General features: G+C 36.2%; 2 protein-coding genes across 5 annotated transcripts; both read right to left on the bottom strand.

Moving 5' to 3' along the window:
* Nucleotides 1-355: 355 nt before the first annotated feature.
* Nucleotides 356-7,601, bottom strand: LOC127423083 (transmembrane protein 106B-like). Of its 2 annotated transcripts, none has more exons than XM_051667116.1 (8): nucleotides 7,450-7,601; nucleotides 4,923-5,072; nucleotides 4,719-4,782; nucleotides 4,418-4,571; nucleotides 4,178-4,318; nucleotides 4,052-4,095; nucleotides 1,987-2,040; nucleotides 356-748 (listed from the first exon to the last, which is right to left on the bottom strand). In XM_051667116.1, the coding sequence occupies exons 2-8, from the start codon at nucleotides 5,044-5,046 to the stop codon at nucleotides 634-636; spliced, it is 696 nt and encodes a 231-aa protein (XP_051523076.1). In that variant the 5' UTR covers nucleotides 5,047-5,072; nucleotides 7,450-7,601; the 3' UTR covers nucleotides 356-633. The 2 variants fall into 2 exon arrangements, with proteins under 2 accessions (XP_051523076.1, XP_051523075.1); XM_051667115.1 differs by having other exon boundaries at nucleotides 7,335-7,470.
* Nucleotides 7,602-8,200: 599 nt separating this feature from the next.
* LOC127423312 (next to BRCA1 gene 1 protein-like) lies at nucleotides 8,201-21,675 on the bottom strand. 3 transcript variants are annotated; one of them, XM_051667503.1, is made up of 21 exons: nucleotides 21,463-21,675; nucleotides 20,970-21,032; nucleotides 20,812-20,830; nucleotides 20,682-20,704; nucleotides 20,340-20,522; nucleotides 20,016-20,096; nucleotides 19,635-19,849; nucleotides 18,149-18,268; nucleotides 17,451-17,702; nucleotides 17,044-17,203; nucleotides 16,663-16,911; nucleotides 16,396-16,518; nucleotides 16,235-16,310; nucleotides 16,014-16,124; nucleotides 13,343-13,519; nucleotides 13,013-13,144; nucleotides 11,970-12,426; nucleotides 11,793-11,875; nucleotides 9,887-9,953; nucleotides 9,407-9,509; nucleotides 8,201-9,097 (listed from the first exon to the last, which is right to left on the bottom strand). In XM_051667503.1, the coding sequence occupies exons 1-21, from the start codon at nucleotides 21,562-21,564 to the stop codon at nucleotides 8,918-8,920; spliced, it is 2,976 nt and encodes a 991-aa protein (XP_051523463.1). In that variant the 5' UTR covers nucleotides 21,565-21,675; the 3' UTR covers nucleotides 8,201-8,917. The 3 variants fall into 3 exon arrangements, with proteins under 3 accessions (XP_051523463.1, XP_051523464.1, XP_051523465.1); XM_051667504.1 differs by having other exon boundaries at nucleotides 20,016-20,093; XM_051667505.1 differs by lacking the exon at nucleotides 20,970-21,032.
* Nucleotides 21,676-27,586: the final 5,911 nt, after the last annotated feature.

The raw sequence follows: 27,586 nt of genomic DNA, 5'->3' as shown, positions 1-27,586 counted from the left end.
CAATATGGGTAGCTACTATTTGGCATCATCACTTGTCCAACACCTGTTTATATGAATGTATAATATCACAGTGATTTAAAGAGCTTATAAAGAGAAGATAATCTAGAAAAAGCAGCATCTACATAAGATGTGTGCTTTATTTGCCCCAGTCTTTACAGTACTCCCAGCAATGGTGAGGATGACCATGGTGAAGAACCAACGCCACAGATGAAGCTGTACAGATCAAGATCTGTATTTTAGATGTAAACCTCAATCAATCGTTCTGTTTTACGAATTAAATCCTCATTAAAATAGAACTGGAGAATTGAGTTCTGATTGTATTTTTGCTCAAGAATAAATGAAATAAAATGCAAAGACAACTTAATGTGCAATTTAATGTGATATACAAATTTTAAAATAAGTTTATATAACGTAAACACTTACTAACAAATTACAAATAAGTGATCTAAATTACTGTAAACATTCATTATTCCGGTGACATTTATATTGTATCTAATATGTCACTGTCAATGTAGTCAACACCTTATTTAAATGAATGACTATTGTAAACTAGAGCATAAAATTACAATAATTTTTAGATTTGTTTTTTTTAAACATCTGCATTCAGGGACATACATTGGCTGTCATCTTGTCTCAGAGCAGAGGAAAGTTATGTGGGATAGTAGAATTCACTCCACAGTCAATATACTCATAGGTATCTGTTGACATCTGCTCTGAATGGGACAAGTAGGAGACTCTGATAGTCAGTCTGTAGAGAACAAAAGGTATTTTACATTAGCTGTTCTAAATATGAATTGCTGTGTATAATTTCTGTTTAACTAACAACTGAAATATGACATGCATAGTTTAAAATTGAGTTTTACAATCCAGTAACTTACAGGAATGTTCCAGGTTCAATACAAGTTTACCTCAATCGACAGCATTTGTGGCATAATACCACAAAAATTAATTTCGACTTGTTCATCTTTAAAAAGAGCAAAAATCGAGGTTACAGTGAGGCACTAACAATAGAAGTGAACGGGGCTGATTTTTGGAGGGTTTAAACAGAAATGTGAAGTTTATAATTTTATAAAAGCACTTGCATTAATTCTTCTGTTAAAACTTGTGTATTATTTGAGCTGTAAAATTCTTTAAATCGTAATTTTTACAGTCATTTTAGGGTTTGTTGACATTACATCGTCATGGCAACGAAGTTGTAAAATTAGCTATTACTTTACACAGAAAAGGTTAGTAAGGAATTTTATCACACTAAAATCATGTTTACACACATATCCTTTGTTTTGTGGCTATACCTTTGAAAAAGTTAATATTTTAATGTTAAAAATTGGCCCTATTCATTTCCATTGTAAGTGCCTTACTGTAACTTCGATTTTTGCAAAGGAGGAAAAGAAAAGGAGGAATGAGTCAAAATAAATTTTTGTGGTAATCAATATTATGCTACAAATGCTGTTGATTCAGCTTAACTTGTATTGAACCCAGAACATTCCTTTAAATAAGAAATATACATATGTCAGAAATGTATTTAGAACTTTACAGCACAGAATTTAGAATGAATTAAATTTAAAATTATGAAAATCCTTTTATTATTTCAGTTTGGGTTTGTTTGTTTTTGATAAACAGGTCGAAGTCCATAAAGTAAACAATACTGAGAGTATTGTTAAAAATTAGACAAAAAAAAAAAATGTTTTTCATAAAACAAATTGGCTGGCCACTGAGAAAAAACTGCTTTTATGTGATATGATTTACCATTCATATTAGTGTCACTATGTGGTGTGAAATAAAATTAATTCATTAAATTAGTGATTAAAATTAATTGATTTCATTGAATGTTGTACATTTACAAGGTATACCAGGCATGAAGATGAATACCTTTCAAAACACAGCATTCAATAAAAACTGACAACCAATATTCAATGAGTCAGCCAAATTAATGTTAAAATAAGTTTGTACAGATAGGTTTATGTTGACATAAAGGCCAATACTTACTGCAAATGCAAGAATAAGGTGTGAATCTGAATGGAAAGTGATTTGCAGTAGTTACTGTAAAAGAAATAGACTTTTTAATGACATTACAGAAGGTTTCTGTGTACATTTTGCATAATAAAGAGTTTACATTGATGTCTACTTAAACAGTGCCTATAGACAGTCATCACACCATGTCAAAATCCTTATAATTTGTCACATTACACCCTGGAAATTTAAAGGGATCATGAAGTGCCATTTTGTATCATTTTATTATCTTCCCTGAGGTCCACTGATAATGTTATGAAAGCTTTTTTTGCACCAAAACAGTCACAATTAGTAATATATGATTATTTTCCAACCTGTTTTTGGCCCTCTGTCTGAAACGCTTGGTTTTGGCCTAAGCACCTCCTTAAAACTTCAATGTAAACACCCACTGTTCTGATTGGCTAACATCATGCAGCCCCTCAAATTCAGCAAACTCAATCGGAAGAATATTATAAAACAAAATTGCAAGGTTTACACATAACACACATCCAACACATTGCATCTGAATATATTAAACTGTTCATCTCAAGCACAACTGTTATCACCCAGCACCATAAACTATCAAACTCTCATGACATTTGAAATATTCATGAATGAAACGCTTTACTTATGTTTTTGAAGTGTTTTTAACTGCCCCCTCCTTCAATAACAGTTCCTTTGCAAAGCCTGAATCGTATTATGACAGTTCACAAGCAATCCATGCTGACATAAGCCGAAAAAAAAAATGCACATACATAGTCCAAAGATGGTGAAATTATGCGCACATCACCGGAAACACACCAAAACGGTCAAAGACGTCCATCGTTGAATACATCCTGTCACCAACAATTAAAAATAGTGCAGATAGGCGAAAGAATGCGTTCATGACGTGTTTGTGCTCAAAGCAGCACAGGCAGAAGCTGAATGAAAGAGAAAGCGCATGGCACACCCAAAAACTTAACTAAATTGGGCCGTCCGTCCAAACTGGATGACCATGCCAGGAGGATATTGATCAGGGAAGATATCAAGAGGCCAAAGGCAACTGAAGAATTTACAAACCCTTATGGCTGAGATTGATCGGTCTGTGCATGTGACAACAATCTCCCAAGCTTTACACAAAGCTGGCCTGAATGGCAGGGTGGCAAGAAAGAAGCCTCTTCTGAAAAAGTGCCACACTAAGTCTTGTTTAAAAAACACCTCGCAAATGGCAAAAGGTTTTATAGTCAGATGAGACTAAAATTTTACTTTTTGGACTGAACTCGAAGCGCTATATTTGGAGAAAACCAAACACAGCACACCACCCAGAACATACTATACCTACTGTAAAGAATGATGATGGCAACATTATGTTGTTGGAGTGTTTCTCTTCAGCAGGGACTGGGAAATTGGTCAGGATTGAAAGGAAAATGGATGCTGTCATGTACACCGAAACTCTTGAGTAAAATCTGACCCTCTGCTCAACAACTGAAGATGGGCAGGTGGTTCAACTTTCAGTAAAATAATGACACTAACCACACCACCAAATAAAACAACACATTGGCTAAAGAATAGGAAAGTCAAAGTCCTTGAGTGGCCAAGTCAGAGCCCTGACCTAAATCCAAAAGAAAACCTGTGGATGGACTTGATATGAACAGTCCATCACCGCTTACCCCACGATTTGACTGAACTGGAAAAATTCTGCTGGAAATAATGGGCAAATATTCCCCGATCTAGGAGCGCAAAGCTAGTAAATACATATCCAAACAGACTGATGGCATTAAAGCAAAAGTTAGCTCTACGAAGTATTAAATCCAGGGGTATGATCACTTTTCAAACCCTGTTATTCTAGTTTTTCATCTTTTATACATTTTTGGAACTGTTGCTTTTTTCTTTCTTTTTTTTATTTGTAAATAAAGCTGGTATATTTTTAATGGGTTTTGATTTCAGGCTGTAAGACAAAAGAAAAAAAAAAGTGACTATTCCAAAGGGGTATGATGATTTTCTACAGGCACTGTACTGGGAATGTACTGGAACACAGTAAGTAATCATTTTAAGATATTTATGATAAGTATTGATTACTTACTTAAGGCCTGGGTCATCAATAACAATGTCAGATACAACCGTTATCTGTGACAAAAAGAAAAAACATGAATGACATCTTTATTTAAGTAATGGTCAAGATTGACAAAGGTTTTTAATTAAGTTTTACCTTTTTCTCAGATCGAGGAGGCAGTATGGTGACATTTGTGATTTTGGTCTTGCCAACCACAGTCTCTAAAATCAGTGCTTGCACATCAATATCTTCAGTTTGGATACTCACAAAATTTTGATTGGTGATGTTCAGTTCATTCTAAAGAATGGATAATATTGACAGAGGAATTTTAGTTAAGAAATGTATGCAATACAAAGGCACGTCTTAGTGGCGTGATTAATACTTAGGATCACTTACTGTGACTACCATTTTAACGGTATTTGGAGTGAAATAGACCATAGATGACTTTAGGTCCACAGCTGACATATCCATACTCCGAGGGAAGAGGAAAAACAGGATCAGTGAGCATGTCAGTAGGCATAGTCCCACTGATATGCACACATACAGTTTCCTGTGGGACATTAACCATGTTATACACACATTTGAGAATACAATGGACAACAGACCCATACTGTATAGTGGAGTAAAATAAATGTTATTGGACCCCATGACAGAAGGAATCGCAGAAGTATACAGTAGTTATCATAGTGATACTTACGTGTGTTGAGGTTTCAGTCTTTGGTCACTGCAAGGAATGACTGCCAAAAGTTGATTCTCCTGACCTAGAGAAGCCAAGGGTCACAGTAAGAGAGAATAAGAGGAACAGTGTGTCTAAGAGTCCAAACTGCCCATGAAACCTCCATTTTACATGATAACATATAAAGAAATATAAAGATAGTGTCATGTTAACAGAGCCACTGACCTCTTGGTATGCGTCCTGTGCCCTGGCAGGTAGGGCATGGATCCCACTGTCCTTCCCCACTGATACTGCCGTAGTCCATCCATTTGGAAAGCCTCCTGGTCTCTCCGTGTTTGTTTTGGGTCATAATGGTGTATTTCCACAGTGCAGGATCTAATGTGACCAAAACCAAAGACCTCAACGATGAAAAGAGAGCATTATGCATTGTAGATACATAACTGAGGAGAAAATCAACCAACATACTCTGAATACTCTGTGTCATTAACAAAGGGATAGTTCACACAAAAATGAAAATTCTCTCATCATTTACTCACCCTCATACAATCTAAGATGAGTTTGACTTTTCTTTCTTCTGTTGAACACAAACAAAGATTTTTAGAAGAATATCTCAGCTCTGTAGTTCCATACAATGCAAGTGAATGGTGACCAGAACTCCAAAAGCTCCAAAAAGTACACAAAGTCAGCATTAAAGTAATCCATATGACTCCAGTGGTTTATTCAAAGTCTTCTGAAGTGATCCAGTTGGTTTTGGGTGAGAACAAACCAAAATGTAACTCCTTTATCACTGTACATCTTGCCATTGCAGTCTCTAGGCACGATCATGATTTCAAGCTCAGTTACACTTCCTAGTGCTTAAAGCATGTACAGAGCGCTAGATGGCACTGTAGGAAGTGTAATCAAGCTTGAAATCATGATCGCCAAGGAGACTGCTGTCAAGATGTACAGTGAGAATTTTTTTTTATTTTAGTCTGTTCTCACCCAAAACCAACTGGATCGCAACAGACGACATTGATTAAACCATTTGGAGTCGAATTGATTACTTTTATGCTGACTTTATCTCCTTTTTTGGAGCATCAAAGGCTTGATCACCATTTACTTGCATTGTACTGACCTACAGTGCTGATATATTCTTCTAAAAATCTTTGTGTTTTGCAGAAGAAAGAAATTCATTCACATCTCAGATGGCACGAGGTTGAGTAAATGATGAGAGAATATTCATTTTTGGGTGAACAAGCCCTTGAAGGTGACAAATACTGCATTGTTCTAGTTATACATTACATAAAGAAACCAGACATCTAGCTCACACAATAAAACTACAGTAAAACGGTAAAATGGCCCCAAAGAACAGTAAATCTCTAAAACAATAAAACTCCAAAGATGTTTGAAGAATCATTATGTAACACAATTAAGTTCTATAGTTTGATCTTTTTTAACTATGTCTAAATGTAGAATTCATGCTAAAGTTTTCACTTAAAGGAATATTCTGGGTTTAATACAAGTTTAGCTCATTCTACAGCATTTGTGGCATAATGTTGATTACTACAGAAAAACAATTTTGACTCATCCCTCCTTTTCTTAAAAAAATAAAATAAAAAAAAAAGCAAAAATCGAAGTTACAGTGATGCAGTTACAATGGAAGTAAATGTGGCCAATTTTTGCAGAGTTTAAAGGTATAAATGTGAAGCTTATACTTTTATAAAAGCACTTACATTAATTCTTCTGTTAAAACTCAAGTATTATTTGAGCTGTAAAGTTGTTTAAATAATCATTTTTACAGACATTTTAGGATTTGCTGACATCACATTGTCATGGTAAACTAGTTGTAAATTTGGCCATAACTCTACACAGAAAAGGTTTGTAAGCTATTTTATCACATTAAAATCATGCTAACACACATATTGCTTGTCTTGTGTCTATACTTTTGAAACAGTGAGTATTTTAACATTTACGAATTGGCCCCATTCACTTCCACTGTAAGTGCCTCACTGTAACCCAGGTTTCTACTTCTTTTTTTAAGAAAATGAGGGACGCATCTTAATTATTTTTTGTGGTAATCAATATTATGCCACAAATGCTGAAAATTGGGCTTAACTTGTATTGAACCCAAATTATTCCTTTAAAAATCTGGTTCAAAGTGAGACGCTGTTATTGGTGTCTAAGCAGTTTTACTCTCATCACAATTTATTTTAATTTCAATTGACTTAAAGTGTCATGTAAGTGTGTCTAGTAAAAATTTTAATAATCCAAACTACATTAGAAACCGTTTTAGACATGGTCATGGCACTATTATGAAAGTTTCGAGTTGAGAAAAATGAAAGCAAATTCATGCCAAAGCTGGTAGTTTTATGCGGTAAATATGGTGAAAGTCATGGTTAATTTAGATTAACCATGCTATTATGGCTAGCAGTAAATATGCACAACAGAGAGGACCCAGCGAGCTGCCTACCTAGACAGCATTTGTAGGTGTCACAGGCGGATTCTAGCTGACTCCAAGGATGCCCAAAATGCTGTCTAGGAAGGGCGCTCACTAGGTTTCGAGACACCCGTAATGTTTAAAAGCGCTAACACCTTTATTAAGAACGATATACAATATCACACTGCCATGCAGGAGACGAGTGGCCGTTCAAAACTCACAAAAGATCATCTGGAATTAATTCCAGCTTCCTTCATCAACAGTCAATCTTCATTAATACGTGTCATAACGGAAATGCATTTGTGTCAAATGTCCACACAACACTCTTCCACCTACTGTGAATTCATCGAAACATTCTTGCTTGAAATCTTCACTTTCCCCGCAGATTAATGTCATTCGTTGCATGTGTTATTGAAAACACACCGCGTCACCTGCCTTCTTGAAGACTCGCTCGCATGTGTGAACTGTTGACTGCGCAACTACTTCCAGCTTTGATCATCAGCTGTTTGAGGTTCTGTCGGCACCTTGTGGTCATAAGCGATATTGCATTCATATTGACTGCGGTTGAATCTGAATGCACCATTTTAACAGGCCAGTTGTGGAAATAAATCTTGAGAAGACCTCATTCTTGTCGAAAACTACAAATTGTGGGCAATACATTTAGTTGTTTTTATCCAGTTTAAGGCTTTGCCGGTATGGTAAAATCTGAATTTACTGTATTTAAATTTTTTTGTTAGGAAAGTTTCAGCTATATTTTTTTTCTTCCCCAAAACACATTATTTCAATAATGTGACATCTACCAAAACTATTTTATTTTCATAAATTGCAAAAAACAAGGAAAGCATGGGGGTTGGGGAATCTGTGCTCAGTTCCTGTCTCTTAAGAGGAAGCTGGCTAAAGGAATAACTATTTTAACCTTTAGAACATTCCACCGTTTCAGCAATTCATGTGTGTGTACATTAACCAAAAGCAGTTCTGCTGATTGGGGCAATCTGGACAAAAGCCAATGATCTGGTGCAAATAGGTCTTGTACACTTAGATATCTAGCCACATGATGAAAGTAACTCCACACGCAATCCCTTCCAACAACTGTTAATATGGAATGTTTTTATTCACTGTGTTTAACACCAAAAGCCATTTTGATAAGCCTTCAGCTCATAGTAGTAATACATTGGTAGTACAAGAAAATGATCAAGATGACCAAAATTGGTGCCTAGCAAAAACTTTGACCGCTGGCCATGTTAAGCATGACTGAAAAACTAATTGCACATTCCTATAAGTTTGGTAGCCCGACACCTTTATGTAGCATTATATGAATTAGTGTGATTGAAAATAAGATGTACAAATATAGAGGTCACTGTGACAAATAACAAAATCAACACAGGCATTTCTTGCTTATCTTTCCTCCAAGAGGCAAATGTGTTCAAACAAACTGCAACCCTCAGGACATTGTCTCAAATGAGTGCTTTTGTCTTATCAAGCATTACAAAAGATACCTGAACGGCAGTCTATATGTGTTAGTAGGGCACATACACAGATAGCATGAAGACTGCTAAATAAACCATATTCTGTTTTCCCATTCATAATGTCCTATAAACATAAAACTAAAATTATACAATCAAGTAATTGCGTCATTGCAGCTATTGTCAGTTGAGTGACAGTTCTCTTTTTCGAAAGTCTCTAACAAAGCACATAAAGGTCATTTAACACTCCCCACTCCTCTTTTGAAGAGAATGCTGTAACATGAAGTCATTTCCAATTCTTACACTTCATGTTGTAGTCATTGAGGTTGCCACGGTGCTTCCTAGTGTCTTGAGATGTGCCATTCACTGTCAGTCAACTGCACCAGCTCATTGACCACATCAAGCAAATTGTAATGATGCTTCCTTAGCAACCTCTGATTAAGTGGCTGGTTACTGAAACCCATCTCCTGCAATACAGCCATCATGGAGGCATCCTCACAGGCTGGGTCAACAGCAGGCCGCTGAGAGAGAACCAAACCAAAATTAGTATTAGTATGATAACAAAGAATGCAGAAAATCCAGACTACACACAATGCATTGTGCAACAATCATGCTGCATTATCTATTATATAAAACAAACATTTTGCATGCAGTTGCTTTCTACATAGAAGACACTGTGACTGTTTACTTTCTAGTTAAAGATGCACTCATTAATTTTTCCCTCATTAAAAGTTTTTGCATTGATAGTAAATATAGTTCTGTGAAGATTAAGTCTACAATCTAATTCTACAAGGATTGTCATGCACTAGTGAGAAAAACAAATTTAACACCTGTGCAGGTGTGCTCTGGCCTGTGAAAAGTGCTTTATAAGCAGAGGCAGCCACAGAGAGTGCTCCCTTCACCAGGCCCTCTGTAAGACCACCATGATTCACCCTGCAAAAGTTTAAAAACAATCATGTCAAAGGAGTCCTCTGGTAGCCAAACAGGATGACTGGAGAGATCTTTGACAGTATGAAACAAGACTATGAGGAAGATAGCTAAAAGTGAATGTGCTTGGCCCTATTGTTAAAGACTGGCCTGTGCTAAATAGCGTGCCATTTATGTTAGCCGTATAAAAACGTGTGGTCGACCACAGGAAAGCATTGTCTGTAGAGCCATTTCCTCTGCAGTTGCAGTTGAATTTATACTACATTTATGACAATTCAAAACATGATCATTTTCACTTTACTGAAACATTATGATGTGATAAATTTGTAACATGTGTGAGTAGTAAAGGAGTTCAGAGAGATGTCTTCACTGCATGGCTTTACCTGAGATCCTGGGAGCTGCAGGTCTCAAAGGCACTAACAGGGGCCTCTAAATGAGCTGATCTGCACCCTGAGACAAAGCAAAGACAAAACTTTTAGGATGTCTCAACCTACAGATATGCTTGTGCTTCTGTTGCCTCAGGGGAACATACCCATTTTGTTTACTTTGCAAGCACATGATGCATATTAGATGGCAAGATAATAATTCTTGGTCACACTTCATCCTGGTGGTTAATTTTTTTCTTTTCTTTTTTTTTTCTGGCATATACATTGTGTAGAAGATGCATATTTGGAGAACTGCCCTCACACAAACATTTCATTTTAAAGGGGTCGTGGCAAGAGAAATCAAATTTTCCTTGAAATTTTGACATATATGAAGTCGTTCTTTTATAAAAAACATACTGTAAATTTCAGAACTTAAAACTTAATCCCCAATACAATAAAAGCATTTAGTCATACCAAGCCACAAAAACGCCTCGTTCTCTACTTCCGCAACTTCCCTAATTCACTAGTGGGCTCATTAATTCATGAACACCTCTACAGCAACAGCATCAACGTCTACTGTAAATCATCGCACCCTTGGCCCCGCCCACTGGTGCTTCAGTTCGTAAACAGAGAGAGAGCAGATCCGACAGACCTGGTGTGGCCTAACTATTCCTGAACACAAAAGAGGACCCATTTGGACTATTCTGAAATATTTTTGTATATAAATATGCACTAGACAGATGTCTTTGACCATTCTCATGTATCTTGTGCCGCTTTTTAAAAGACGTGGTGTCAAATTACAACTCTGAAAAGAAGAAGCCATTCTGTTTCATCAGCTACTCTGGGTCTTGCTATTTTGAGCACAAACCTGGATGCCTTCTTGCACCCATCTGTGCTATTTTTAATTGTTGGTGTAAGTAATCATTCACTAAATGGACGTCTTTGACCATGTGTTACTGTATGTGTGTGCATCTATTCACCGTGCTTTGGACTATGTATGTGCATTTTTTGGCCGGCTCATATCAAGGTGGATTGCTTGTGATAATACGATTCAAGCTTTGCAAAGGAACTGTTATTGAAGAATGGGGCAGTTAAAAATACTATGGGACCCGATCGCAAAACATTAAGTAATCAATTTCATTCATGAATATTTCAAATGTCATGACTGTTTGATAGTTTATGGTGCTGCTGTGCTTGAGTGAACAGTATAATATACTCTGATGGAATGTGCTGGGTGTGCGTTGTGTGTAAACCCTAAAATTTAGTTTTATAATGTTGTGGCACTTTTTCATTCTCTTCTGATTAAGTTTCAAATATGGTTGTACTTGAGGGGCTGCACGATGTTAGTAAATCATAAAAGTGAGTGTTTACATTGAAGTTTTAAGGAGGCGCTTAGACCAACACCGAGCGTTTTAGACAGAGGGCCATAGACAGGGTGGAAAATGATCATTTATTACTTGTACTTATTTGGTACAAAAAAAAACTAACATTATCAGTGGACCTCAGGGAAGATAATAAAATTATTTAAAAAGGAGTATGTTCTGACCCCTTAAAACAGTCATGTACATTATTTGTACGTTATGAGGAATTGCGAAACTGTGTTTTTGCCTAGAAGCAACACTGTGTGACAGTCAAATGGATATGGATGTAGTGAATATGCATGCAATGAATACAGCCACTATAGAGAATTTTGGACTATTGGTTATCATATGTAATTTGTTATATCAGTTACTAAATAGTTTCTACCCATTAAGTGTTTACTTGCTTACATAATGCATGTAATGGGGGTTAAAATATCAAATATAGTCTTGCTGATCACCCAATTTAATCCATCTATTATAACAGCAGCTTTTATGAGCTTTTTTTATAAATATTCTTCAATACATTTTTCCACAAATGACACAAAGCCTAGCAGAAGTCTCACCACTTGAGTCATCCTCAGGTTGGCATGTTGTGTTCTCCTCAGAGGCCTCTGGTCCTAACTCAAGATCATGAGGTCTCACTGATCTGCAAAAGAATCATTAGATGATTACAAATAAATGACAGTCAATGCATAATATTTTATTTAACAATTAGCGAGTTCTTTTTTTTAATTTTTTACCTGTGGGTTTGAAGAGATGGGGCTGGTGACAGAGTTATGGGTTGAGGTACCATCTCTTGAATTAGAGCGGGGCAATCCAGTATCTGTGAGGTGCAGAGCATCCTGTTCAGGCTGTTTTGAAGAGCTGGAACTGGCGTAGGTTCCTTGGCCTCTCCTTCAGCAGTGCTCGGGATCTGCAGTGCCTCTGGCTCGTTGGCGAGAGGGACTGCAGCCTGGGACATTGCCGAGCTATACATCGATTCTCCAAGGGGCCTGGAAGTATCGAAGCAGTCAGGCAGGATGACAACGTAGTCCTCTGATGAGGCAGAGGACACCTGGCTGCTCACCTCATCCCACTCTCCTGCTTCTTCTTGATCATTTTCGCATCCCCTATTCTGCACTTCCTCTTCATTCTCCTCCTGCACAGCTGGGTCAGTGTAGAGGTTTTCATTTGAGCCAATCAGTGCCTCTGAAAAGACTATGGGAATAACCACATATGTGAACTGAAGGATACAGCTTAACAGCAGAGAAAGCAGATTTGTTTTTGGCAAGCTCAAGGGCATGCTGAATTTGCAGTGACTTCAGCAGATTCAGCATGTCTGTTCACCTAATAGTGATATAAAAAAATAACAAGGAAGAGCATGCTCAAAAAATGATATAAAATGATTGTAACACTTTACAATAAGGTTCCATTTGTTAAAATAATTTAACAACATTAGTTCATAACATGAACTAACAATGAACAACACTTTTACAGCATTTATTCATATTGGTTAATGTTAATTCCAACATACAGTAATACATTTTTAAAATAAAAAGTTGTATATGTTAAGACTAGTTAACATTCATTATGTAGTTGAATTTTTATTAACTAACATTAACAAATATTATGAAATGCTGTAAAAAAAAAAAAAAAAAAAAAAAAAAATAATATATATATATATATATATATATATATATATATATATATATTTAGGTCGAGTCATTGTTAATGCATTAACTAATGTTAACGAATGGAACCTTATTGTAAAGTGTTACCAAACTGCTGTTGAACAGTGCATCACCTGGCATGATTGGTTCCTCTGTTATGAATGGTTTTGGCAAAGGGTCTGGAGCCCCTGGCCTGTTAGTGATTGGCAAATGTCTGTCATTCTTCGCCAGTAAAGATCTCTCTTGAAAGCGAGCAGGGTCATGAACTGCAAAATAATTGAGAGCCACTGGTCACTCTTTCATAAAATAAACAGATAGATCTTAGAGTCATGTAAAAAATAAAAATTTTGGTGAAGTGTGTAATTTCTGTTTTCAAACATATTTCCTGAACACCCCCCATATGCCTTTGGTTGGGAAAACAGATAGTCCCATCCAGAATACTGACTTAAAAACTCGTGTCTCACCATCAGGCCTGCTCAGTTTGGGCCGAACCTTGCATTTAGGCTTGCGTTCTGGTTCCTCCTCCAGAGTGAGAGAACGGATCACAGTCTCGCACACAAACTGTGTCCCGCTGATGTCTTCATCTCCTTCCTCATTGGTTAGAATGTCCAGAGGCTCATTCGGTCTCTGAGGCTGCAACACTAACAGAGAACAAGCCACAAGTTCACTAAAACGGTATCTTTGCTCCACTCTTTCACATATCATCCACAACATCTAAAAATCTGGTTGTAAAACAAAACTGAAGTCTTTTATACTCCAAGTACATTGTCTATGCTTTTCTATGTTTTAGAAGAGAATTATAAGAGAGAAAATCCAAAAATAAAGAAGTGAATTCTTTAGAATCAAGGTACTCAAAAAGCATCCCGTGGGTGGCGTACAGCCCATCAGCCTTTTATTTGTGGCCTGTGATATGCCTAGTTATGAATGTGTATTTATTCCACATAGACAGCAGCATAATATTTTGTTAATTAATTATGTCTTTGGTGCACACACCCTTGCACCTGTGCAGATGCAGCAAGAATGATTCAGGCCTTAGTCACAGTTTAATTTTCAACCACCCCTTACTATTCGCTGATGTTATGTTCTAAAGAAACTTGTGCTGATATTCACATAGAATATCTATAGTGGCCTCAAAGTTTTGGGGACTTAAAGGGATTGTTCAGTGGTTAACTCTATATCTTCAGAAGCGATATGATAGGTGTGGGTGAGGATCAATATTTACGCCCTTTTTTCCTATAAATTCTCCTCCATGCCTAGTAGGTGCGATATGCAAGAAGAATGCGAATTGCCAAAAACAAAAGAAGAATGTGAAAGTGAATTGTGGATTGATAGTAAAAAAGGACTTAAATACTGATCTGTTTTTCACCCAGATCTTGGTACGTGGTTCATATGTGTGAGGTATGGCAGCCAGTGGAGTTTCTGGTGCCCCCCCTAGGGTAAGATGGTGACCCTGTAGGGAGTAGTGCACCTACGCAGACTGAGTAATATGAATATAGGGAGCGGCAGTATTGTCAGTAATACCACACTGAAGATGAATAATACCAAGAAATGTAATCAGATGGTCCCTTACCACATCCTTGACCATTTTAGCAATACATGCTTTTTGAGTTATTAATAATAAAAAGTGTAAGTGTAAAAAATCCTTTCTTATGCTGAGAACTTTCCTGACCCATGACTTATAAAAAATACAATTATTGTTATTTCTTCAATTATTTATGTATACATCTGTATACATTATGTATACATCTGTGCTGTGTTTATATGTTTTTTTTTTTGTTTTTTTTTTACCTGTACTACTTGTCTTTATGACTCAGTGATTATATTCATACATTGTTAGATCTGTGTAATTCTGTACATCTTATAGAACATTAAACCTTCTGTTTTTCAATAAAAATATCTAATTTTGGTATCCTTTCATTTGCACTGTATGGACCTACAGAGCTGAAATATTTTCCAAAAATCTTCATTTGTGTTTAGCAAAAGAAATGAGTGATACACATCTGGGATGGCATGAGGGTGAGTAAATCATGAAATAATTTTCATTTCTGGGTGAACTCTCTCTTTAAACCACCCTTAAAATGCATGAATGTCATTGCATTAGATAACAAAATATCAAACCAAGTGGCATTTCCTTTGAAAGATAGCAGAGGTTTGTTAGGTCAAAATTAAGACAAAAGGTGTTTTGATGACCAGCTGGTATAATTATAAAAATAGTTTAGAAAAATGTGGATGAAATTCATACATTAGGTTTTTTACTTATTACATGCCTGTTTATTTAACAAATAAATATTTGACATTAAATATTTAAGTTGAAGAAAAAAAAAAAAAAAATTTATATTATATATATATATATATATTTATTTATATCACACACACACACTCTACCAGTCAAAAGTTTAGGGTCACTTACTCATTCTTTATTATTATTATTTTTCACATTTAAGGATAATACTAAAGTCATCAAAACTATGGAAGAACAGAAATGGAACTATAGGAATTGTGTTGTGACTAAAAACAAAATCCAAAATAAATCAAAACTATGTTATATTTTAGCATCTTCGAAGTAGTCACCCTTTGCCTAGAATTTGCAGACATGTACTCTTGACATTTTCTCAACCAACTTCTTGAGGTATCACCCTGGGATGCTTTTTTAAACAGTACCGAAGGAGTTCCCATCTATGCTGGGCACTTATTGGCTGCTTTTCTTTATTATTCGGTCCAAATCATCCATTTCAAAAACTTTTGTTTTTAAATAAAATTTTAGTTTTGTAATTAAATAAATTAACATGTTGGCACAATTATATTTTTGTCTACAAAACTTATTAAAAACATTTAAACATACGCCTTCAAATCAAAAGGTTTTTAAGATCATGAGAAACATTTCAGTCAAGTGACCCCAAACTTCTGAACGGCAGTATGTATATATATATATATATATATATATATATATATATATATATATATATAAAATTGTGTCCCTTTGTATCTGTTGCGGTTTGAAAGTATCCCTCCTGGCTTCTCTTTGCATAAGCACACAGATTTACAGTAATAACTATAATAAGTACAAATCAGTAGATCCCATATATTGGTGATATTCAGTGACACTTCCAGATTAAGATGCTTAGATGCTCTAACCTTGAGTTTTTTTCCCGCCTGAACGTCCAGCCTCAACTTTGCTTAGTCCCGTTCCATGCTTTCCAAACAAGGATCCATGATGAGGAGGTGGAGATACACAGTGGGTCATATCTTAAGAGATTACAAAATTACTCTAAAAATTAGGCCCAACTAATTATTCATATAACACAGAACAGACCCTGAGGATTTATTACATAATTGTGCCTAGAATGAGGCCTTACCAACTGGAGTATTAGCTGGGACTTTCTCCAGTTCTTGCACAATGTTTATATCCAGCAACTCAAAAGACAACAGATCCTGAAAAACAAGACTTTGGACATTAGTTGGGCACACGTCACATGAACTAACATAATGAAGAGTTGTTGTGCCTGGCAGTACATACCTGTGCTGTTAGTAAGTCCACAGAGGGAATGTAGGAGGGGATGTAGTATTCTCTCCGGGAGCTGGTAGACAATTGAGCATCACTGTCTCTGTTGCCTTTCCCCATTAGACAGAGATCAGTCCTCTATAAAAGACGATGAAGTATTTAATTTCTACCTCAGGAACTCTACACTGTTTTAACATTCTGTTGAATAAGTTCCTTCTTTAACCCTTAAAAAGGCAATGGAATTGGAACATTTGTGGTGGTTAAAAGTTACTCTTCACTCACCAGTGTTTTGCTGCAGTGGGATTTGAGTTTCTGCCCTGAGCTTGGCACGACTAAAATGCTACACCACACTCTGGGCCCAAACTGCACCCCACAGTGTGCCAGGCGCCAGTGAGAAGTGTAGGTACCCTCAAGCAGGGGTGCCACAAACGCTACGCTCACCACACCAACCTGACCTGGCTGCAGAAAGGGCACTGCAACCTCTTTTTGCTCCCGTGATCCCAGGGTCAGGTTGCCCCACATAAACTTCAACTGCAAATACAACAACATTATGCCCACAACAGGTGTGGAAACTTTTCCAAGAGTACAACCAATCCAAAAAGGAAAAAATGCAAAATTTTAACCTCTAGCAAATTACAAAGTGTATCTGTTTGTCTTAAGTACCTTGGTATCAGAAGTCCAGCTGATGTTGCCAGTGTTCCTCATCTTCCAGTACTTGATGAACTTGGTGCCTGGCTCCAGACAAGTGCCATCAGGTAGATTCTCATCCAGAAACAAGGCAGTCATTGTGGGCACCAAGGTGGAGCAGAAGACCTTGGGACCCCTGGTTTGAGTGCACAGAGGATGGTCAGAACATCTTTGATTCAGCGTCTGTCTTTTCCTTGAAGCTCATATCAAAAAAAGTACAAAAGGACGTAATACATAAAGGCAGCGGGTGTATTTTGAGGTAGTTCCATCCACTTGCCCGCGATAACTCAACTACAACAGACAATGTGATAATCTTGATAATGATTGTTCTGGGCTGGGTAGATAGGTCACCCAGCCCTGACCCCTCTCAGTGTGGCCCTTACTCTGGACTGGACGTTTGAGGGTCTGGGCACAGGGACGGAGCTGGGGCTGGTCCTGGGCCTAGAGACGGGACAGGAGCGGGGGCGACGCCTGAGCTGGTGGTCCCATTGGAGGCTCCACTCCACAGCAGACCTCGCTTCTCCAACCTCAGCTTCTTCTTGATCTCCTTCACCTCTGCCTTCAACTGCCTCCTCTCGGCCTTCAGCCGCTGTCTCTCTGCCTTTCGCACTGTCCTGTCACCCCGCCTCAGAAACCTAAGTGAGAAAGAACCAAAGTTAATAAAAATTATTTGGCTAGTGTAATTATTCCACTTTGTTAAGAAGCCAAATATGCATTCCAGATTATAAACCAGAGATAACAACCATTTAATTTATGAACAACAGTGGTCCTTAACTTGTGTGTTGCAACCCAAATAAAGGTTGCAGGTCTGTTGATTATTTTGTATATCATTATGCCTATACAGCTCGTGGTAATATTAATACATTTCAATGTTTTATTTTAGGGTTAATTTTTTACTTTTGTACAATAAACAATATTGGTACTGTGTTGGGTCACCAATATAAAAAATCTGGTTCCTGAAGCGACACCAGTTGAGAACTAATATAGAAGACAAAATTCTGACTATTGAAGAAGTGCCATTAGTAATGCTATCAATGCAGTTCAGAGTATCTTTGAGCACAAAGTGTTTATTTTGACTTGCCTGGGTTCTGGAGTAACTCCACGTTCAGGGACCGACAAAGGAGTCCTTGTTCTCTTCAGGTTGTGGCTGGGATCATGTTTATGACTACACGGCTCACATAAGATGCAAGATGGACAAACACTGCACATAGGAGAGAGAAATAAACAAGACTATCTCATTGATATCAAAAGATATATAAAATGCTCTATACCAGTAAGACAGCATGTCAGCATCCTAGTCTAACTCAACATGACAGAAGCAAAATCTCAACATTAACATTCAAAAAATGTCCAAAGACACTGACACCATGGCAACTGTTGCAAAACTTCACTAAATGTCGCTTTACAGACCAGAGCATCTTTGCAAGTGCTTGTAAGTTTCTTTGTCTTGGCTCTTAAACATGCATGGAATTTCTGCAAATTCATAACCACACACTGCAAAATTGCAAAACCTCTTAAAGCTATAGTTCAGCAAAAAAATGAACATTCTCTCATCATTTACTCACCCTCATGCCATCCCAGATGTGTATGACTTTCTACCTTCTGCAGAACATAAAGATTTTTAGAAGAATATCTCAGCTCTGTTGATCCATACAATGCAAGTGAAAGCTAACCAGACCTTTCAAGCTCCAAAAATCACATTAAGGCACCATAAAAGTAATCCATATGACTCGAGTTTTTTAATATACGTCTTCTGAAGCGATGCAATCATTTTGGGTGAGAAACAGATCAATATTTTTTTCCTATAAATCTCCACTTTCACTTTCACTTAATGTGAAAGTGGAGATTTATGGTTAAAAAAAAAAAAAAGGACTTAAATATTGATCAGTTTTTCACCCACACCTATTATATAGCTTCTGAAGACATAGATTTAACCACTGGAGTTACTTATATGCTGCCTTTATGTGATTTCTGGAGCTTGAAATGTCTGGTCACCATTCACTTGCATTGTATGGACATACAGAGCTGAAATATTCTTCTAAAAATCTTTGTTTATGTTCTCCAGAAGAAAGAAAGTCATATACATCTGGGATGGGATGATGGTGAGTAAATGATGAGAGAATTTTCATTTTAGGGTTAACTATTCCTTTATAACTGCAGAGAGAGGAGACCTAAGCCACGCTTCCCTTAGTTACTGTTGCTGACGACGTCAAGCTTTCCTATCTGCATATGTTGTGCCACAAAGAACACAGAGAGAAGCGATTGCACTGAGTAAACTACATCAGCAATTACTAAATAACACATTTGTAAATCATTATCTATTTATCAGTATATATATATATATATATATATATATATATATATATATATATATATATATATATATATATATATACACACATAAATATAGATTTCTTATATTTCAGAGGGAGGGGGGGCTTCAAGGAAAAAAGGTTGGGAACCACTGTCAAAAACAGTGTGTGTTGATTAAATATCCTTGAGAAAAGCTGACACACTAAACAGTCAACAGGTGTCTCAGCAAGATTTCTAATACAGGACATTCTCACCTGCACTGATATCCTCCCCCAGTGGCTGGTCCTTTGCAGCTACTGCAATTTGGAGTTGAGCTACAGGCCCTTTGTGTTGTGGAGCTAGTAGGTTTCTGAGTGCCAGAGGTGCTTGGCTCCTCTACTGGAAGATCTGTGGCTCTGTGTGTGCAACACTGGCCGGAAAACTCACTACACATTCTGTCCACCACCTCCCGAACCACTTGGTCTTTGAACTGCAAAGTGGATTGAGAACAATTTTGAAACATATTAAATAAGACATGCTTGTTTCTCAGGTTTTTAATATGTGATATCAAAGAAATTACAATTATTTTCCCAAAACAATCTAAAACAAAAGCTAAATAAAAAGAGCTTTATATCCTCATTTTTAAAGTACAGTACCCTGTCCATGTAGGATTTGAACCATGCGGGCACTGCTTCCTCCTCGGTTTTCATCCCTTTATTTTCCTTGGCCACAACCTGCTTATATAGGACAACAGAAACAGTTTCTCATTCTTAAACTGTCTCAGTCTGGAAAAGGCCCAGCCCAGAATTACTCCCAAACTTGTATATAACAAAATATGCTTGAAATAATAAACAACTTGAGGATGACTGGGGTTTCAGTTATATTGTTAAAACAGTTAAAATATTTAAGCATAAAATATTTTCAATTACAGACAACTTGATTTTTCTGTTACATTTTCAAGAATGTTGCAAACTGCTTACCGTGTCCCGCTCGGGAGTCACCTGGGTCTCCTTATCTGCCATCTTGACTCTTGCTCGATACGGCGGAGCAGGTCTAGGATCTATTTTTAGTTCCTTCACCTCGGCCTTTACTGCACCACCTTCTGCCTGGCCCTTCATCTTATAGACATTCATGTGTAGCTGATTGGCTTGCTTAAATGCACTCTAAATGAGTAGATTAAAGAACGACAACATCTTGTTTAATGCCTGGATAATTTAATCATGAAGATGACAACAATCAAAAGCACCAACTGAAAACAGCACTGGGCTTTATTGGAGTAAACTATCTTATCTTATCTAAAAATACACATTGTATGTCCTTACCTTCAGAGCTTCTGTGTATTCATCTGTGATGTTTACATAGAAGAAGAAAAAACAATAATGTTTAATATGAATTATGAGATCATAATTGTAACATATTTGGTGAAACTGTCCATTTAATTTTATTACAAACCTTGAATATTTATGCACACCTGTAAAAGACAACAATGTCAGTAGAAGTACCTTGAAAAATTAGTTATTAATCTACTGATTGTGTCCATGCTCTTACATTATTTGTGATAATGATCAATTCAAATGATATCAACCTATTATTAAATTCGTATTGTTTACCTCCTCGTTGTCCTCGTCAAAATATTTCACTTGAAAATGACTCAACCCGAATGTAGTTTTAATCTAGAGGTTATAAAGAAGACACTAATGTCAGCTAACCATGTAAACAAACACTAACATGAACTGCAGATTACGATGAAAACTTCTAATAAAGACACCAAAACGTTACAGACTATACAGTAGACACAGTAAAGTTAAAAACAATATTTTCCAACGCTACGCTTTATTTACAAGCTGTCATCTGATTTATGGCCGAACAGAAAGGTCAAGATCAAATGATGACATTTTGTTGAAATGTTTACATCACTGGGATTTAGATAAATTATCTAATTGACATATATGTTAAACATATATGCTATTATAGGCTCGCGTGTTTTGACTGAAGGTTAAGGTTCAGGTTTGTTTATGTAGGCCTCGGCTACGGCCTTCCAGGACCAAGAAATGTAAACGTCCCCACATCAACGTCACCGAGCAAGGCTTAATGACTCCTTACCCAGGCCTCCACAGTCTCCCACTGTGATTTGTTCGTGTCCAAGACGGGAAATTTCTTCACGTTGCCCCTGAAGTTCACTTTCACAGTGACGGGGAGGTTCATGACTGTACGCCAGCAGTTTGATGCGGGGTTGTGCTGCTCTGAATGCCCGTGCTGGTGTCAACACTGTGAGACTTGTCTTTCGCGTTCTTGTTTACATCGCTGGATTCGTACACGCCCCCAACCCATGTGACAGGAAGTGTCTCACATTTCCATCGGATCAAATATTAACTTTAAAAATATTAAAAGTGTTCACAGATGTTGAAAGTATTTTATGGGCTCTTGCAAGAGCTTATATCGTGATTCCACGAAATAATATTTTCACAGGGAAAATAATAAACACGCTGTGCAGTACAGACAAAAACATATATGTATAAATACATTAAATACTGTATATTTGGGGGGAAATGGGTATATAACAAGTATAAAAATATTAAATATGATGTCAACACATTATTAAAAAATATTTAAAAAAGGAAGCACAGGTACACAGTCTTTTCTTTTCTTTTCTTTTCTTTTCTTTTTAATGGCTTGGTTTCATTTTCAATAAATAAATAGGGTGACATCAGATAAAGTGGGACATCAGGTAAAATGGGGCAGATAAGGCTGGAGTGCCATGGTTCTTTAAAGTATTATTCTGGGTCCAATACGAGTTATGCCCAGGCATTTTTGGCATAATGTTGCTTATCACCAAAATTTATTTCGAGTCGTCCCTGCTTTTCCTTAAAAAAAGCAAAAATCTGGGTTCCAGTGAGGCAATTACAATGGAAGTGAATTGGGCCAATCAGTAAATGTTAAAATACTCACTCTTTCAGGTATAGCCACAAGACGTAAATAATATGTGTGTTAACATGATTTTAGTGTGATAAATTCGCTTATTAACCATTTCTGTGTAAAGTTATATCCAATTATATTATTATTATTATTTTATTTTTTATTTTATTTTAGTTTTGCCATGAGGACATAACGCAGTTAACACTAAAACCCTAAAACGACCATAAAAATGATGATTTAAACAAATAGTAACACAAGTTTTTACTGAATAATCAATGTCAGTGCTTTTATTAAAATATAAGTTCAACATTTCTGCATTTAAACCCTCCAAAGATTGGCCCCATTCACTTCCATTGTAAGCGCCTCACCTTGATTTTTGCTTTTTTTATAAACAGAAAAGGAGGGACGAGTCTAAATTATTTTTGTGGCATTAAAATTATGCCACAAATTCTGTTGATTGAGTTTAAAGGAATAATTCACCCAAAAATGAAAATTCTCTCATTATTCACTTACCCTGGTGCCATCCCAGATGTGTATGTCTGTCTTTCTTAAGCAGAACACAAATGAAGATTTTTAGAAAAAGAGCTCTGTCAGATCCTTTAATGGAAGTACACGGGTGCCATCACATTGATGGTCCAAAAGTCATATTGAGGCAGCATAAAAGTAATCCGCACGACTCCAGTCGATCAATGAATGTCTTCTGAAGCAAATTGATAGGTTTATGTAAGAAACAATAATTAAATAATTCAAACGTTTTTAACTTTAAATCGGTGCTTCCACCCAGGGCTCTGATGCTGTTTGAAATGGCAGAACTCTCGCGTGATGTTCGGTCTTCTGTTGTAAATAAGCGCCACTTGCGAATTCTCACATGAACTCATGTCAGCTTCTGGCAGGAAGCGCTTTTTAAAAGTTAATAACATTTTAATTATCTATTTATTTTTTACACAAACCTATCGATTTGTTTCAGAAGACATTCACTGATCAACTGGAGTCGTGTGGGTTACGTTTATGCTGCCTCAATATGACTTTTGGAACGTCAAAGTGCTGTCAGCCGTTTACTTCCATTAAAGGATCTGACAGAGCTCTATCTTCTTCTAAAAATATTCATTTGTGTTCTGCTGAAGAAAGACAGACATACACATCTGAGATGGCACCAGGGTAAGTGAATAATGAGAGAATTTTCATTTTGGGGTGAATTATTCCTTTAGCTTGTATTGAACATTCCTTTAAATTTCAATGTCCAATCACAACTGTTTTAAACAGTTGCAACAATAGTATTTGACATGTATCAGTTGATTTCATTTGTCTGAGTTCATTAAGGTAGGCAGGGCAAATCATTTAACACAGGCTGGATGGGAAAAACATAGGATTAGTGTCCTGGCATGCTAACTGCACCTTTTAACGTATAAGGTTTACTGTATTTATTCACAAGCAACTATTGAACATCTAAATGTCATGTATCATTATTAATGTCATGACGATCTTTATTTAAAAAAAAAAAAAAATATATATATATATATATATATATATATATATATATATATATATATATATACAGGTGCATCTCAATAAATTAGAATGTTGTGGAAAAGTTCATTTATTTCAATAATTCAACTCAAATTGTGAAACTCGTGTATTAAATCAATTCAATGCACACAGACTGAAGTAGTTTAAGTCTTTGGTTCTTTTAATTGTGATGATTTTGGCTCACATTTAACAAAAACCCACCAATTCACTATCTCAAAAAATTAGAATATGGTGACATGCCAATCAGCTAATCAACTCAAAACACCTGCAAAGGTTTCCTGAGCCTTCAAAATGGTCTCTCAGTTTGGTTCACTAGGCTACACAATCATGAGGAAGACTGCTGATCTGACAGTTGTCCAGAAGACAATCATTGACACCCTTCACAAGGAGGGTAAGCCACAAACATTCATTGCCAAAGAAGCTGGCTGTTCACAGAGTGCTGTATCCAAGCATGTTAACAGAAAGTTGAGTGGAAGGAAAAAGTGTGGAAGAAAAAGATGCACAACCAACCGAGAGAACCGCAGCCTTATGAGCATTGTCAAGCAAAATCGATTCAAGAATTTGGATGAACTTCACAAGGAATGGACTGAGGCTGGGGTCAAGGCATCAAGAGCCACCACACACAGACGTGTCAAGGAATTTGGCTACAGTTGTCGTATTCCTCTTGTTAAGCCACTCCTGAACCACAGACAATGTCGGAGGCGTCTTACCTGGGCTAAGGAGAAGAAGAACTGGACTGTTGCCCAGTGGTCCAAAGTCCTCTTTTCAGATGAGAGCAAGTTTTGTATTTCATTTGGAAACCAAGGTCCTAGAGTCTGGAGGAAGGGTGGAGAAGCTCATAGCCCAAGTTGCTTGAAGTCCAGTGTTAAGTTTCCACAGTCTGTGATGATTTGGGGTGCAATGTCATCTGCTGGTGTTGGTCCATTGTGTTTTTTGAAAACCAAAGTCACTGCACCCTTTCACCAAGAAATTTTGGAGCACTTCATGCTTCCTTCTGCTGACCAGCTTTTTAAAGATGCTGATTTTATTTTCCAGCAGAATTTGACACCTGCCCACACTGCCAAAAGCACCAAAAGTTGGTTAAATGAGCATGGTGTTGGTGTGCTTGACTGGCCAGCAAACTCACCAGACCTGAACCCCATAGAGAATCTATAGGGTATTATCAAGAGGAAAATGAGAAACAAGAGACCAAAAAATGCAGATGAGCTGAAGGCCACTGTCAAAGAAACCTGGGCTTCCATACCACCTCAGCAGTGCCACAAACTGATCACCTCCATGCCACGCCGAATTGAGGCAGTAATTAAAGCAAAAGGAGCCCCTACCAGGTATTGAGTACATATACAGTAAATGAACATACTTTCCAGAAGGCCAACAATTCACTAAAAATGTTTTTTTTTTATTGGTCTTATGATGTATTCTAATTTTTTGAGATAGTGAATTGGTGGGTTTTTGTTAAATGTGAGCCAAAATCATCACAATTAAAAGAACCAAAGACTTAAACTACTTCAGTCTGTGTGCATTGAATTGATTTAATACACGAGTTTCACAATTTGAGTTGAACTACTGAAATAAATGAACTTTTCCACAACATACTAATTTATTGAGATGCACCTGTATATATATGTGTGTGTGTGTGTGTGTGATTTGAAAAACAACCTAATTATATGATGAAAAGGACTATTTAGTTGCCCATTTTAGCAAACCCCAATCAGCTTAGATGGGCCACTATGTTTAGCTAAAATGGGCCACTATATAAGAGATATTTTGTTGGTTTCTCTCATTTAAACTACTCAAATAATATTAAAAGAATCCAGTTCAAGTTTGAATGTGTTATATTAATAATGTATGAATACATACACACACACACACACACACAGTGACAAACACTTATGCCCATTTTATTAAAACTGGTAAGAGTAAAAAAAAAAAAAAATGTCATATAAAATTACAGTTAAAAAGAAATACATTATTAGAAGTGTCAAGGCTGCTTATCAGCCTTCACACGATGGTAATAATAAGTTGAGTGAGTTTTAGTAAGGGAATCCTTTTAAAGTTATATCCTCGTTAATGTTATATATTGTTCTTATTCTAACAACTACAAATCCACCTCAATCTCTCTCAGTTTAACCTCCCCCACAACCAGGGTTGGGGAGTAACAGAATACATGTAACGGGATTACATATTTAAAATACAAAATATAAGTAACTGTATTCCACTACAGTTACAATTTAAATCATTGTTAATTAGAATAGTTACATTCAAAAAGTATTTTGATTACTGAAGAGATTACTTTGCATTTTATTGTCATTTGTTTCATTTAATATTTAGTCCTTTCAGATGGAAAACATTTATACATATAAATGATGCGATCCAAAGAGCATTTGAACAGCGGTGAAACACTTTCTTAAGATGTGTTACATTCATACGAGCAGACAGAGAAGTAAGTTTGAAGTAAGTTTGGAGCACAAGAAATAGAAATAAACTTTGTGTAAATTGTGAGCTTTACACTAAGCTAAAATGCTATTTCTAGCCATTTTACATGCACGTTACCGGGCACGATCATATTTATTTATCAAGAAAATTCACGCTGGATCATAATTTCTTTTTTTCTAGTAAGACCTTTGATATTAGGGCAAAAATCATTGCATTGTTTTCCTGTAAAAATATCTAAAAATCCTTAAAACAAGATCAATTAGAATTCATCTTGTTTTAGAAACAACATAAGATACTTAGGTTCTTCAGAGAATGTATTTTTAACATGTATTTTGTCTTACTGTACTGGCAGAGTTTTTATAGTCAAAACAAGTGAAAAAATCTACCAGTGCTGAAGAAGTAATCCAAAGTATTTAGAATACGGTACTGACCTTGAGTAATCTAATGGAATACGTTACAAATTACATTTTACAGCATGTATTCTGTAATCTGTAGTGGAATACATTTCAAAAGTAACCCTCCCAACCCTGATCACAACACACATTTACCACATTCATTTGTAATGCCACAAAAAATGTATTATAATGCATTGTTATTAATTAAATAAATAATTGTAAATAAATTAAAAGAGCACATTTCTTTGTTCACAATGATGGTTTTGCTTTACAGATTCAGTGGCCCATTTATTGCTGAAGGGATGGCCAATTTTACCTGTAAACAGCAATGATGACATGAAGGGGGACTTGTGACATATAAATAGCTCTTGGGCTTAAACAGTTGTTGTTGTTTGTTTTTTTCTCATCATTTTCAACATAAAATGATAAAAGAGGCCTGAATAAACAAACAAATATCAGTGTAGAAAATATGCTTTGACATTTTTATGCTGTTCTAGATGATTTACCAAAAAGTGACCCATTTTAGCTTACATCACCCTAAATAAATAAATAAATAAAAGGCTTCTAATTACCAAATTAAAGAATTAAATACAGGGCAAGTTTATTTATACAACACATTTCATAAACGATTGTCATTTAAAGTGCTTTATATAGAAATAATAAAGAAAACGAAAAATTAAAGACAAACAACTAAATTTTTAATAATTTAAGAACAAGGGATACAATCATAATAAATAGAAAGAAATGAAAGTTTGATTTATAATGGATTAAAATGAAAAAAGAAAGAATAAGAAGAATAAAGAATAAAATTATAGTGCAAGTGCAATCACAGTAAAATTATAGTGAAAGCATAATTTTCTGTAAAGCTGCTTTGAAATTATGTGTGTTATGAAAAGCACTATACAAATAAAAATGACTTGACAATCAGTAAAGTAATTATAATAAAATACCCATTC

The sequence above is a fragment of the Myxocyprinus asiaticus genome, chromosome 32, assembly GCF_019703515.2.
Source record: "Myxocyprinus asiaticus isolate MX2 ecotype Aquarium Trade chromosome 32, UBuf_Myxa_2, whole genome shotgun sequence".
NCBI lineage: Eukaryota > Metazoa > Chordata > Actinopteri > Cypriniformes > Catostomidae > Myxocyprinus > Myxocyprinus asiaticus.
This window is presented reverse-complemented; position numbering and strand designations above follow the sequence as displayed.

Bases quoted from the DNA above. Each gene is read 5' to 3' on its own strand.
- LOC127423083 (XM_051667115.1), bottom strand. The intron at 4,783-4,922 runs GTCAGTGGCTCT...TGGCTTCTCTAG, and splicing joins CACAGGACGCATACCAAGAG to GTCAGGAGAATCAACTTTTG. The intron at 4,572-4,718 runs GTAAGTATCACT...AATGTCCCACAG, and splicing joins AGACTGAAACCTCAACACAC to GAAACTGTATGTGTGCATAT.
- LOC127423312 (XM_051667503.1), bottom strand. From the start codon at position 21,564: ATGAACCTCCCCGTCACTGTGAAAGTGAACTTCAGGGGCAACGTGAAG. The intron at 20,523-20,681 runs GTAAGGACATAC...CTACTCATTTAG, and splicing joins AATACACAGAAGCTCTGAAG to AGTGCATTTAAGCAAGCCAA. The intron at 16,311-16,395 runs GTATGTACTGCC...CTTGTTTTTCAG, and splicing joins TGGACTTACTAACAGCACAG to GATCTGTTGTCTTTTGAGTT.